Below are 15,397 nucleotides of genomic sequence, written 5' to 3'. Positions count from 1 at the left end.
ACGACGCTGAGGGAAGAAGGGCGTCGTCATGTGAGCAGCATGATGACATCAGCTTGGCGGCGTCTTGTGATGCGTGGATGGGGCGTGGCTAGGCGCAAGAGGCGCCAAATTAAGAAAGAAAAAGGGATTTAAAAAGGAAGCTGACAGAAGACTTGCTGTACGCTAAACTAAGCTCTGCTGCTGCAGGCTTATTGTCTCAAGGTGACTGCAGTACTAGAGGAGAAGGAGTGTTCCAGCATCGACATAGCCAAGCTAAGGAGGAATTGGGCAGTTTTAGCGAGGACATTAGGAAGCTGATTAAAGAGGAAGTCCGTTCAGCCCTGACGTCACAGACAGTGCAGCTGACGGCAGCATCCGTGTCCAGGCACCCTTATAGTCCAGAAAGATATTCTGAAACAAGCTCAGTAATTTTGGACTTTGAGGAGCAGCCAGCTCCCGAGGAATCCTCGGACGAAGACGACTATAAAAAATATTTGTTTCATCAAGAGACCTTTCAGAGCTCAAAAAAACCGTGAGGGCCACCCTCAAGATGGAGGAGCCCAGGAAGCATTGCACAATTCTGGAGGAAATGATCGGAGGACTAGGGGAAAGGCTTAAGCATACTTTCCCAGTCCATGGAAATATATCAAAGCTAATCCAGAAGGAATGAAACAAACCCGACATGGGGTCCTTTTCCACTCGTGGGCGTCAAAAGGCGCTATCCATTTGAGGAGGAGGTGTGGGCAAACTAGGAGGAAATACCCAGGGTGGATGTGCTCATAGCCAAAGTGGTGAAGCGCACAACACTCCTGTTTGAAGAATGCCACATGATTGAGGTACCCTATGGACCGCAAAACAGCCCGGGATAACGGCCACTTGTGTGGCTAGAACCCTGGGGGTATGGTTGGAGCAATTGGAGCTTCATTTATCCAACAAAATGCCAAGAGAACAAATCCTGGATTCACTTCCGATCCTAAAGATGGCTACAGACTTTTTGGGAGACGCATCAGCAGAAACGGTGAAGCTTTCAGCACGAACAATGGCACTATCCAACTCCGCCAGAAGGGTGCTGTGGTTAAAATCGTGGTCAGGTGACCTAGCTTCTAAAAGCAAACTATGCTTTCTCCCTTTTCATGGGCAATTTCTTTTCAGTACGGATTTGGAAAAATCCTATAGAAAGCAGCAGATAAGAAAAAAGAGTTTCCGGAGGAAAAAGCAGCAGAAGAGGAAGACCTTTTTCCAGGTCGTCATCCCGACGGCCCCATTTACAATGGAGGTTGCCCTCTGACCTCGGTAGGGACAGGAAGAGCTCTTAAAAGCACCTCCCTTCCACCATTCTTCATTGTCTTCCTGTCCCTATGGTGGCCAGATGCAAGCTCCAGTGCCGAAGATCCCCTGGAGGGAAGAGGTCGGGGCAGCATAACTTTGTAGTCCCTGGATCTCCGACCTGCGCCACCGCGGAGCCATCAGCCGCCGAGTAGCGCAGGTCTCCATGAGCCAGTCGGCACTTTTCGGCTGCCGCGATCAGGTAGTTCCTCCTGGCAGGGGAATGGCAGCGGCGGCCTCCCTGGTCCTCAGCACGCGTACCGGTGACGTCGTCTGGCGTGGTGACATCGCGCACAACATAGGGGGCGTGGGTACCGGCGCAGACCCGGAAATGGCGTCAATTTCAAACAAACTTTTCCATAAAGCAGGCTCTACTCCTATAGAAGTTATCCTGCAGCTGCGAGAAGTGCCTCAGCATGTCTACACACGACAGCTCAGCACGAGATGGAGAAACAGATACCCTACAAACCGTGAGTGGCTATATGCCAAAAAATGGAATATGCAAACTTGCCATTTTTGATTGCTTGGATGCATATATGTTTCCTTCTTCCCCTCTCCCCCATTTTTTGTATGGGTTAGATCAGGGGTCCCCAACTCCAGTCCTCAGGGACCACCAACAGGTCATGTTTTCAGGATATCCTATAGTGAGAACACCTGTGGCAATGTCTGAGGTACTGACAATAATTACATCACCTGTGCAACACTGAGGAAATTCTGAAAACATGACCTGTTGGTGGTCCCTGAGGAGTGGAGTTGGGGAACACTGGGTTAGATGGATAAGAAAGGTCGTAGGCTAAAGCAGACTCCAGGAAACAATCTAAAAAGTGCATTATTTGTAGTAAGAGACTAGAGAATAACTACAAAAAACCAGATAACAGACTGTCCGTCTCAAAAGAGATTAGGAACCGGCTGGCGTTCGCTCCTGAAGACGTCCGCCTGTATAGAGAAACCTCAAAGGTCAACAAACAGATCACTAAGTTGGCCAAGAAAACTTTTCTATCCTCCGAGGACGCATCTCAGCTCTCGGACCTGATGGACAAAAAGACGGTCTGATGAGGAAGACCTGGGAAGCGACGTCCTTTACCGTCAAAGCTAATATTGCGGCAGCATCAGTAGCCAGATCCATGGTCTTATGGCTGAATAGAATGGAAATCTCAATTAAAGACCGGGCTCCCAGGGAAGAATTAGCCAGCTGTCTTCCCCTTCTGAAAATGGCCACTGCTTTACTAGCAGACGCGTTAGCAGAGACCGTTAGATACGGCGCAAAAAAACGCGGTTCTCAGTAATACTGCAAGAAGAGCGTTATGGTTAATACCATGGGCAGCAGACGTAACGTCCAAAAATAAACTCTGCGCCATTCTGTTCCAAGGCGAATATATGTTCGCGCCCGTCTTGCATAAGATACTTGAGAAAGTGGGAGCCAAAAGCAGGGCCCTTCCAGACAGGAAATCCTATAGGAAGCCATCCTTTCCAAGGAGGACATGACAGCCACCTCTAGAAATCAAAGGGAAAACTGGAAGATGGTCGCACCCCAAAGGAGGTCGGTCGGGGTGAGGAAGTCCAACCCATTTCTGACTCAACAGGGGGTAGACTAGCATGTTACCTGGTTCAGTGGCGGGGGATAACATCCAACCCCTGGGTACTTCAGATAGTTGAAACCGGGTATCGAAATTCACTCCCTACCTCCTAAGAGATTCTTTCTTACCTCCCCAGGCTCCCCACAAGAACAGATAAATCTGCTAGAGGGCATCCAGGAACTTAAGGACCTAGGAGTCATTACGCAGGTTCCCGAACACGAAAGGGGTGAGGGATTCTATTCCCCCCTCTTCTTGATCAAAAAAACCAAACGGCTCTATCAGAACCATCTTCAACCTCAAAGCTTTAAACAAATTTATTTCCTACAAGAAATTTAAAATGGAAACCAGGAGGTCCATCGTACCGCTAATAGATCCCGACAGCGTCACGTGCACTATAGACCTTAAAGACGCGTACTATCATGTCCCAATAGCCGCAGTCCACCACAAATATCTGAGGTCCGCTCTGCAGGATAGTGACATAATCTATCATTATCAGTTTATGGCTCTACCTTTCGATATCTTGACTGCCCCTAGAGTCTTCACGAAGATAGTAATAGAAATGATAGCTTATTTTAGGCGAAATCAGATTTCATTTTTCCATATCAGGACCATTTTCTGTTGGTATCAAAAACCACAGAAGCCATACGCGCAGATCTGTCCATAGTCAACTCTGAATGATTTAGGGTGGATAATAAACAAACAAAAGTCTGATCTGATTCCGGGTCCACAGAAGATTTATTTAGTTGTACTCCTAGACTCCCGCATCCAGGAATCTCGGCTTCCACCGTCCAGAAGTAAAGACCTTATTCAATCCGTAACATCCCTATGTCAGGCCACTACAATGTCCATCAGAGAAGTTATGAAAGTGCTGGGCCTGTTGACAGCCTGCATACAAATAGTCTCATGGGCACAAGCCCATACCCGACAGCTACAAGAGTTCATCCTTGCCAGGTGAAAAAAACGACAGACCTCCCTAGACAAGAAGTTGAGCCTGTCCGTCCAAGGTAAAGAGTCCCTGCGCTGGTGGACCTTACAGAGTAACCTGAGCATGGGTACCTCTTGGTCACGAGAACCCGATATAGATCCGTCACAACGGATGCTAGCAAAACCGGGTGGGGAGCGCAAGTAGCAGACCTGACCCTGCAGGTAACCTGGTATTCCCGAATAGCCGCATGCTCGTCCAACTATAGGGAATTAAGAGCGATATGGGAGACCCTCCATGCGGCAGAACCCCACTTGAGAGGAAGGCACGTTAAAATCCTAACCGATAACATGACAGCCCTGTCGTTTGTTCGTCGTCATGGGGGAACGCGACACCCACACCTCCAACAACTGGTGGCAAGGATACTTCGCTGGGCGGAATCCACCGTGTTATCCCTCTCAGCCATCCATCTGAAGGGGTCCACAAACGTCATCGCAGACTTTCTCAGCAGACAGTGTCCTTCCAGGAGAATGGTGTCTGAACCAGCAAGCCTTTAATCATCTAACACACCAGTGGGGAAAACCGCAGATCGGTCTGTTCACCACAAGGGGAAATACGAAATGCCGGGACTTCTATTCTCTCAAGCCAAGGGACAACCCATGCGGAGTAGACTCCCTGTCTCAAAGTTGGGACATGGACTTGGCCTATGCATCTCCCACCTTCCCACTGATTCCATACACCCTCAAAAAGATTCAGGCCAGCCGGGCGGCAGTAATCTTAGTCACTCCCATGTGGGACAAGAGACCCTGGTATCCCCTATTGAAGGCTTTAGCGATCCGGGGCCCACTTTGACTACCGGCCATGGAAGATCTCCTTTTCCGGAGCTTATTTGGACTACCGGACATGGAAGATCTCCCTTTCCAGGGCCCACTAACATACACGGGGGTCGAAAAACTGAAACTAGCGGCGTGGATGCTGAAGGCGTGATACTTCAAGGGAAAGGACTTTCACACAAAGTAATTACCACCTTGACCAAAAGCCGTAAACACGTAATCACAGCCATCTATAACAGAGTGTGGAGGAAGTTCTCAGAGTTCTGTAACTTGGATCCAAGCAAAATCCCAGTTATTGACATGCCCATAATCTTTGAATTTACTGCAGGCGGGCCTAGAGAAAGGCCTTAGCCAAAGAACTCTTAGGGTTCAGGCAGCAGCGTTAGGATCCTATTTGGATTTTCCCTTGGCGGAGTACCGCTGGGTTCGTAGGTTCCTTAAGGGAGCAGACGGACTTCGGCCCTTTATTAGGGAAACTTTTCCTACCTGGGACCTGAATTTAGTCCTAAATAGCTTTTGCAAACCACCCTTTGAACCCCTCTCCCAACTCCCTCTAAGACTACTTACGCTAAAAGATTTTTCTCCTAGTCGCCATAACCTCAGCCCGGAGAGTAGGAGAATTACAAGCCTTATGTTATGTGGAGCCACACATGCTGATACAAGATGATAGAATCACGTTTAAATTAGAAAGTAGTATCCAAATTCCACAGAGAGCAGACAATTACCCTGCCCTCTTTTTGCCAAAACCCCTGTAACGACACAGAACGAGAGTTTCACAGCTTAGATGTCAGAAGGACCATTCTAACCTATTTAGAGGCTACCCATTCTTTTCGGAAAAATTACCTCTTTGTCCAATTTCAGGGGCCGGGCAAAGGAAAGACGGCATCTAAAAGTGCTATTGCTAGTTGGATCAAGACTGCCGTCCAGGGGGCGTACAAAGCTAGAGGTCTCGATCCTCCAGGGAAAATCAGAGCCCACTCTACACGGTCTCTCTCCTCATAGGCAGAGAAAGGCTAGGCATCCGCCAAGCAAATCTGTAAAGTGGCCACCTGGTCTAGCCTACATACTTTCATCAAACATTATAGGGTTAACGTCCAGTCGGACAAAAGACCTGGGATATGGATGGAAAGTCCTCAAGACAGTAGTCCCATCCTAAGTCACCTATAATATGACATTGCTCCATTGTAAATGGGGCCGTCGGCAGGACGACCTGGAAATATATGGATTACATACCGGTAGTCCTTTTTTTGGGAGTCATCACGACGGTCCGTAATGCCCTCCCTTATAGAATATTTATGTTCTTGTCAATGTAAATATGACCGAATAAAGGTAAATTTTGGTTCCGTAAACATTGTCCACCGTAATAATTTGAAAGCCACTAAAGAATGGTGGAAGGGAGGTGCTTTTAAGGGCTCTTCCTATCCCTACCGAGGTTAGAGGGCAACCTCCAATGTAAATAGGGCTGTTGTGATGACTCCCGGAAAAAGGACTACCGGTAAGTAATCCGTATATTTTTGGACCCCAGCGCAACACTCTGAGCCCTACAAGGGAAAGGGCAAGATGGGCAGATGGAGTTACCCTAAAGGGGGTAAAGGGAGAAGCTTCCTCTTTTAACCCTCATCGGGGAACCCGCCAGGCAAAAACCATGACGCCATCCCAGTCAGGGTGAGACTGGGAAGCTTCGCAGATTGATGGGCCCCAATCTGCGAGAGCTATTGGATCCCCGAAATTCTACAACACGGATACCGAATAGAGCTGGTATCCCATCCCAAGAGAAAATTCCTGACTACGGGGGGCTCAACACATTAATTGCGATTACTCCAGCAAGGGGTTCGAGACCTACATTTAAAAGCAGTATCTTCAGTACCACAAAAAGAAGAATCCAGAAGTCATTACTCCAGGCTTTTTTTGATAAAGAAATCTTGCGGGAAGTCGCGCAAGATTATCAACCTAAAACCCCTGAAGGCATACATCAGGTATCAGATATTCAAAATGGAGTCGATATCCTCAGCGGTTAGGCCAATAGGAAGAGGGGCATATATGGCATTCATAGATCTGAAGGGTGCATACTTCCATGTACCAATCCATGCGGATTCCCAAAAATTCCTCAGATTCGCGCTAAACATGGGAAGAGGAACCATGCTTCCAATTCAGATGCCTTCCCTTCGGGATTTCATCAGCCCCCCAAATCTTCATGAAGATTATAGCAGAGCTAGCGGCCTACTAGAGACAAATCGATCTCGATCGTGCCCTACCTAGACGACATCCTGGTCATAGCAGAATCCAAGGAACCCCTAGCGGAACATCTGGCAACGACCCTTCATCTGCTCCAATTCTTGAGTTGGATAATAAATTGGGAGAAATCCAGTCTGAACGCCAGCAGAGAAAAATTGTTTCTAGGCATCATGCTCAACTCAGAGAGCCAATGCTCCTTCCTTCCAGAGTCAAAGGTCCAGGGAATGAAGCTACTGGTCCAGAAAATCTCTAGGCAAAAAACCTGTACAATCCGCGAAGCCATGTCCCTTTTGGGGAGCCTGACCTCTTGCATTCCAGGGGTAGCCTGGGCTCAGACGGACAACAGACTTCTTCAAGCCGCAATACTTTCAGCCTGGGACAGGAGGCAGTCCTCTCTAGGGACCAGGATGTGCTTAGAGAATTCAGTGAAGGTGTCCCTGCGCTGGTGGACACCTGCGAACCTGTCGAGGGGAGTTCACTTGATTCAGTACCCGGCTATTTGTGTCACAATGAACGTGAGTGCCTGGAGCTGGGGTAATTATATAGGAGACCAGTTTCTGCAGGGGTCATCACGGCCCTCAGGGGTGAAAGACCAATCATCAAATACAGGGAACTCCAGGCGATTTGGGAGACCCTTCAGCGACTAGGAGAAACCGTACACAACCAGCATCTAAAAATCTCATCAGACAATACCACGGCAGTAGCCCACATTCGGCATCAAGGAGGAACAAGTTTCCCAGCCTTAAAAGATGTTTCACAGAAAATCTTCCGCTGGGCGGGAGCTTGAGTACTGTCAATTTCAGCGGCACATCTAAAGGGTGCATTGAATCAGAGGGTAGATTTTCTCAGCAGAAGGCATATAGACCCCTGAGAGTGGTCCTTATCGCAGGACGATTGCAAGACTCTGATGGACAGGTGGGGGTCCCCACAGATCGACCTGTTCACGACAAAAGAAAACCTCAAAGTAAAGTACTTCTTCTCCCTCATTCCAGGGGATCAACTGACGGCAGTAGATGCCCTAAACCAGAACTGGGGCAGGGGATTGGTCTATGCATTTCCACCAATCCCTCTAATCCCCGGGGTACTCCAGCATTTCTGTTCCCAGAGATGTACACTAATCTTAGTGGCTGCCTTCTGGCTGGGGAGGAGCTGGTTCAGCCCCCTAAAAAGCTTAAGCTTACAGGATCCAGTTCTCTGGCCTACCCAAGTGGACCTACTAACGCAAGGCCCTCTGAACCACCCAAACATAGACAGGCTCTGCTCGGCAGCATGGATTTTGAAGAATCCATACTGTTAGGGTAAGGATTCTCTGAGAAAGTAACCCAGACCCTACTGTCTAGCAGGAAAGCAACAACTAACAGTTTCTACCAGAAGGTCTGGAAGAAGTATTTTCTTTGGGCTCGGGAGAGGAAATTGCAGGTTCCTTCTCCGGCCATACCCATAATTTTGGAATTTCTGCAGGAAGGCCTGGATATGGGCCTCTCCCCAAGCAGATTCAGCCCTTAGTGTCCTGTTTGACGCCAAATTATCAGAAGTCAAGTGGGTCAGTAGGTTCTTGACGGTGGCAGACAGGTTGAAGCCAAGAACCACAAATCTATTCCCTGACTGGAACCTAAATTGGGTTCTCAGGGCTCTCTCTTCAGACCCATTTGAGCCAATAGAATCGCTCCCAAAAAGAATACTAATAGTCTTTTTATTGGCTATTACTTCGGCCAGGCTCTATCTATCCGTCATCCCTTTCTTAAAATCACAGACACAAAGATAGTGTTTAAATCAGATCCAGCTTTTATGCCCAAGGTAGTGTCACCTTTTCATAAGGCGCAGGACGTCGTGATTCTCTCGTTTTTCGATAAACCTAGAGACACTCCGAAAAGAGAATTTAACTGTAACAGTACTAGTAGTTTGCACAGGTACGCACAGCGTGGGACTCCCTGACCCTCACCCACACCAATGTCCCTTCCTGGAGGTAGCCCCAAAGGTGGACAGGTCCAGGCCACCAACACTGACCCTACGCTGCCTAGTGGCAGGACAGGAAAGCACCACCGTACCTATGCAGATGACAACTTACTAGTACTGACAGGCTAGGCAGATTGAATAAACCAACACGACAGGAGAACCACAGAACACAAGCAGAGCTGGATCGAGACCAGGTAACTTCCACTGGAGCAAGACCGAAGTCAGGCACACAGGGAACGGACCCAATAACTGGCAACTGCTATCAGCAACTGCCAGACTATATTCAGGAGTTTCCACCACTTGGGCGGAGACAAATCAAGCCGACTGACCAGAACTCCCAGCCATCCACTATAACTCACAGAGATAGAGAAGGCGCGCCTCTCAGAGCAGGCACACGCGCCCACAAACCGGAACAGCGCCACCACTCGCCCACCTGAACGTGGGCGCAACACCATCCCAGAACGCCACAGCGAATCGTGCCACTGCCACCCGGGGTCCCTGACCGTCGTCATGGCTACTTTAACTGTCTGGACGTTATAAGAGCAGTCCTGCAATATATCGATGCCACAAGTCAGTGAAGAAAGGAAGACAATTTGTTTGTCCAATTTTTCGGCACAAATTAGGGTAGAAAAGCAGCAAAGAGCTCCATACCCAGATGGATCCGCCTGGCTATTACAGAAGCCTATAAAGCATTAGATAAAGAGGTCCCCTCGGAACTTAAAGGCCGCTCCACAAGGGCAGTAGCCTCTTCGTGGGATGAACATAGTTCAGTGTCCGTAGAACAAATTTGTAAGACTGCAATATGGAAAAGGCCGCCTACTTTCATTAAGCGTTACAGGGTGGATGTGCGGCTAGATGAGGATTTGACCTTTGGCCATAAGGTCCTCTCAGTGGCGATCCCATCCTGAAAAATGTATTTAGTTGGTTCGTCTCTGGTGGTGCTGTCATGGAGATGACTGGGAAAAGATAGATTATACCTACCCGATGATCGGGTTTTCAGGAGCCTCCACGACAGCCCCCACACATTATCCCCCCCACCCCCACCCCCGAAAGGAAAATATATAATTTAATTTCCATTTATGAAGACATAGATAAAATACCAGTCTTGGTAATAATTTTTAGTTAATCTCCTACCCCCGGCAATTCGTTAGAAATCAGTGAGGAAGGTGGGAGAGGGGGGAGCTTTAACCTCTCGGTGTGTTCCTGTCCTATCAAGAGGAGGCTATCTCAGGTGGTGCTGTCATGGAGACTCCTGAAACCCCGATTATCGGGTAGGCATAATCAACCTTTTGTGTGTCATGGGCCCATTCTAATTCTTCCAATGTTTTGATTATTTCTAATGTCCTCTGCCAATGCTTCCATGACAATCCAAAAAATTAAGGGGTGACAGAAGGCACCCTTGTTTGGTGCTGTTTGTTATGTTAAAAGGCTTGGATAAAAGGCCACTGATCAGAACCATCGCTGAGGGGGAGGAATATAGGCCTTTGCTGGCCTGGAAGATGGGGCCTGCAAACCCAAATGTCTGCAATGCTTGAATCAGATATCCCCAATGGACCTTGTCACATCCCTTCTCTCCATCCAGGGACAGCCACATCCACCAAGTCCATCAGGCATCTAGTACCTTTTGGGCCCTGGCAATCCTCTTTGACCAAACTAGACATCAAGGGAAATGGTCTGTTTGCTATTACCTTGGCATAGAGCTTCACATCTGAATTTAAAAGAGAGATGGGGTGATAATAATTTGGGGCATTTGGCTATATGCCTTTTGTATATATTTGTGCTCTTTAAGCACTTGCTGCATGCTTGAGAAAGATCACATAGGATCGAAACGTTGCAGTGCAGTTTTTTAAGCTGAGGAATAAAGAAGTTTTATTATAAAGAAAAACCCGGGAGTGCTGATCTGTCCATTGATTGTCTGCAAAGTTCTATTTTGGATCCTGGGGTCCGGATCTACTACTGGATCGTGCACCTTCGGCTTAAGTATGCCTTTGTAATACATTTGGTTGTGCTGCTATCTACTCATCACGTTTTACAGCTTAAAGACACGTATGATCACGTCCCAATAACTGCCCCCCACTACAAATATCCAAGTTTTGCTTTGCAAATGGGCAATGTAAGTCGTTACTACCAATTTAGGGCTTTGCCCTTTGGTATCTGTACCGCCCCTAGGGTATTCACAAAAGTAGTGATAGAAATGATAGCCTACTTTAGGAGAAAACAAATCCTTATCTTCCCCTATCTGGATGATTTCCTGTGGCGTCAAAATCAGTGGAAACTATATGCACAGATTTGTTCATAGTCTTGTCCACGTTGAGCGACTTGAGATGGGGAGTGAATAGACAAAAATCAGACCTGATCCCAGGTATGCAGAAAATCTATCTAGGAGTCCTCCTAAATTCCCAAACCCAGGAATCACGGCTCCCCCCCTCCAAGGAAAAGGACCTCATCCAATCAGTATTGTCCCTATGCCAGGCAACGTGAGTTTCCATTAGGGACGCAATGAAACTTCTTGGCCTGCTAACAGCCTGTATACAGATAGTCCTATTGGCCCAAGCCCATACCCAACAGCTGAAACACTTTATCCTTGCCTGCTGGGACAAACAGCAGGCCTCCCTAAATAATAAGGTGAGCCTGTCTGTTCAAGTTCAACAGTCCTTACGCAGCTGGACTTCCCAGAATAACCTTAGAAAAGTTACCTCTTGATCACAAGAGCCCTCCATATCTGTTACAATGAATGCAGGCAAGAGGGGGTGGGGAACACAAGTACCTGAACTAACTTTTTAGGGAACCCGGGACTCCCAAATAGCTGCATGCTCATCCAATTAGAGAGGGCTAAGAGCGATATGGAAGGCCCTTTGTGTGGCAGATCCCCACCCCAGAGGAAGGCGTGTCAAGATTCTGACAGATAACATGACAGCCTTATCGTTTGTTCGTCATCAGGAGGGAACACGACACCCGCACCTTCATCAATTGGCGGCAAGGATACTACGCTGGGCAGAATCCACGGTGCTATCCCTCTCAGCAATCCATCTGAAGGGATCTAAAAATACTGTTGGGAAATATTCTCAGCAGGCAAAGTCTCCTCCCAGGAGAAGGTGTGCAAATCAACGGGCCGTCGAGCTCCTAACACGTTAGTGGGGGCAAATACAAACCAACCTATAAGGTACCATAGCAAGATGGATCAGAACGGCCATCCGGGAGGCATACAAAGCTAGGGGTCTCGATCCTCCTGAAAAATATCAAAGCCCACTCTACAAGATCCCTTTTCTCGTCGTGGGCAGAGAAAGCACAGGCCTCCGCTGAGCAAATTTGTAAAGCAGCTACCTGGTCCAGTCTGCATTCATAAAGCACTATAGGGTCAATGTACAATCTAACAAAGACCTGGCATACGGACAAAAAGTCCTCCAGGCAGTAGCCCCACCCTAAGAATACTTAGTATTTGGTATTGCTCCATAAGTAAATGGGGCCATTGTGATGACGACCGGAGGAAAGAAGGGATTACTTACCAGTGGTTCTATTTCAGGGAGTCATCACGCCGGCCCATAGCTCCCTCCCCTAAAGAATATTTATGTTCTTTTTCAATGTAAAATGATACCGAATAAAGGTAAATTTTGGTTCTGTATACATTGTCCACCATAATAATTTGAAGTCACTGAGGAGATGGTGGAGGGGAGGTGCTTTAAAGGCTCTTCCTGTCCCTACTGAGGTCAGAGGGCAACCTCCATATGTAAATGGGGCTGTCGTGATGACCACCGGTAAGTAATCCCTTCTTTCAGGCGGTCTTTATTTTTTTTTCTGACGTTCATCGTTCTGGGTAAAGAATGTATTACTTTTGATAGATTGGACTTTTGTGGATGCAGTGATACCAAATATGTATTTTTGTTTTATTTAGATCTTACTATAAATGTGGCAAAAATGTGTTTTGTTTTTAAACTTTTATTCCATTTTTTAAAATAATTAGTAAAACTTTATACAGCTTATTTTAAGTTTTTTTTGATTCCCAGAGAGGACAACAACTTGTGATGCTTTGATCGCTCCTGCAGTATGATGTAATGTCATGGCTTGATGTACATTTTGTTAAGACAACCCTGGAGCTATTTAGAAGGCTCCCGGCTGCCAGGACACCCACACAGCTCCTTGTGGTCTCATAGCAGGGGGCTGTACGGAACCCCCGAATATAGTTCAGGGAATTTAAATGCCTCGGTCAGAATTGACAGCAGCATTCAAAGGGTTAACAGCTCCGATCAGCTGTGCGGCTTATCAGAGCTGTTGATGTCGGCTGTAAGAAACAGACAGTGCCTGCGCTGTATGGAGGGAGATCGCCACGTGATCTCATACATACCCTGATGCTGCAGCATGTAAATAGATGCCCTGCAGTGTTAAGGGGTTAAACAGCATGGCCTCCTCCTATGACTTGTATGCTCTGTCTATACGTTTAGCCTCGTCTCAGTGTCGCAGATTGCCTGTGTGCCGGAGATGGAGACGGGATTCAGCAGAATGTTAAGAAAATTGTAGATCAATGTATCACTTAATTGTTCTTTTATTGCATTGTAGACTAGAAATATATAGCATGATACTAGTATAAGTAGTGAAGGTGTTAAACGAAACCCTTCTATGGCAGTGCATGTTTACTGATGGAACAGACAAGAGATAAGACAGTCTCCTAGACCACCCATGTGTGCATGTTTACTGATGGGGCAGACAGGAAATAGGACAGACTTCTAGACCCCCCCCCCCCCCCCCTTGCATTTCTTTTTCCTGTATTCATAACGGTTTCATTGTATGTTATAGTTATACCTTAGGAGGTGTAACTTATGTTAATCATTTTTTGTTTTAGCCTGTTATGTATTAATCTGGAGGTATATACTTTTGCTGTGATGTCATTTATGATACATAAGCTTTGAACACCTTAGACTAAATTAGAAATCATCTGATACCGCACAAGCTGGTGTGATTTGTATTTCTCCTGTGTCCAGACTTCTGCACGAGATCTGGGATCATCTTCTCTTTAATAAACACATAAATTCTCCTTACACAGACTGAGTGAGGAAAGAGGTAAAAAGGATGGAGAGAAGAGTGCAGGCAGTACCTGCGGGGGGCTAGGGTCAGTCACTCAAGGGTTACTCAGAGTGACAGCTCTCTGCTGGGGTCTACGGGGGGGGGGGGGGGGGGGACAAGTTATCACTGCTCTGCGCTTGGCTGTACGTGGGACAGGGGGGACCATCAGATTATAAGGTGCAGGGAGACTTCAGGGACCGGATTCCTCTGACCAATATGTCTTATGGTCAGAAGAATCCGGTAATCATGTCTTATTATCTGTATGTGAAGAATGACTTCAGTGTCCGTCTGTGTTTCCTGCAGTTCCATCCAGTAAGAGAAGCCCACCAGAGAGATGTCCCCGTCCTCTTCTTCCACAGGACCATCCGGTAGGTGGAGATGTCCCTCTGATTTGTAGAAGGCTGTGAAGCTCTTGTCTTCAGTCTTATTAGATGTCTTTTACTTGTATGATGAGGCCCGTGGAGATGGCAGGATTACCGCTGACCAGAGACATTAGATCAGTTGTGTCAAACTCATTGTCATCGAGGGCCACATCAGCATTATGGTGGCCTTCAAAGGGCTGATTGCAATTGTAATGGGGTCCCCTATTGACCCCATTAGTAGTAGGGTCAATCACAGTTACGCAGTATTAATACTGTCCCCGATAGTAGCCCTAATAGTAATAGTGACCCCATTAATAGCAGGGCCCCTCACAGTGGCCCCAGTAGTAACAGTGAGGCCCCCTATTGGACTCTGGCATTGCCCTCACCTAGCCTACATCTCTGGTCCGGCAGCCACTGGTTAGTCTATGACTGCTGACCTCTTCCCTTAGCGTCTGTGCTGCTGGCTGGATGAGTGGAATGCTTATTGGGGGCTGCACGGCCGGTGGGTCACATAACATGAGGTAGTAGGCTGGATTCGGCCAGCGGGCCTTAAGTTTGACATGTTTGCATTAAATGAAAGAACGATCAAGGTCCACTTTTGTTAAAACTTGATCATTTTAATGTGAAAGTTTCACAACTCATCAGGCCGAAGGTAAACAATGAAGTTGTATTGTGAACCCTGTAATACATGCAGGGAACATCTCTAAAGCTGAAAACATGGCTGACAGCTATATAATAGAAAGACAATGTTTATAGCTTTACCTTAAAGTGCCGCTATGGTGAAAACACATATTTCCATCCCTGAACCCCTCATCTGATTGTCTGCCGTACTCTGAACCTGCCCTATGTGTAGTAAAGTCACTTCCACACAGTGCAGACTCCCCTCTGATGCTTATCAGGCACCATCTTCATGTAGAGATTTTTTCCTGCTTTCTCTTTCATTTTTCTGAGCTATGAATGCTGTGATGCATCAGCACAACATGACATGAGCAGCTACCATCTCTGCCTGCTGGGAGGTATTATCAGTATTCACCTAATCATCAGGTAGATGGAGATATTCACTCTGTAGAAGGTCTGTAAAGCTCTCTAGTTCAGTCTTACTATACGTTTACATTTGTCTCATGTATCCATTATGTAGTTTATCCAGCA

General features: G+C 47.2%; 1 protein-coding gene across 6 annotated transcripts in view; it reads left to right on the top strand.

Annotated features, from left to right (window-relative positions):
• LOC136627325 (oocyte zinc finger protein XlCOF7.1-like) overlaps positions 1-15,397 on the top strand; it is a 722,169-nt gene that overhangs the window by 614,735 nt on the left and 92,037 nt on the right. The window contains exon 3 of one of the 6 annotated variants that reach the window (XM_066602334.1): positions 14,190-14,254. The exons of the other annotated variants lie outside the window; for them this stretch is intronic. Coding sequence (XP_066458431.1) covers positions 14,190-14,254 — 65 coding nt within the window. The remainder of the gene's footprint in view (positions 1-14,189; positions 14,255-15,397) is intronic. 6 annotated transcript variants of the gene reach the window in all.

The sequence above is a fragment of the Eleutherodactylus coqui genome, chromosome 5 (assembly GCF_035609145.1).
Source record: "Eleutherodactylus coqui strain aEleCoq1 chromosome 5, aEleCoq1.hap1, whole genome shotgun sequence".
NCBI lineage: Eukaryota > Metazoa > Chordata > Amphibia > Anura > Eleutherodactylidae > Eleutherodactylus > Eleutherodactylus coqui.
The sequence above is the reverse complement of the archived record's forward strand: the minus strand, read 5'-3'. Positions and strand labels throughout refer to the sequence as shown.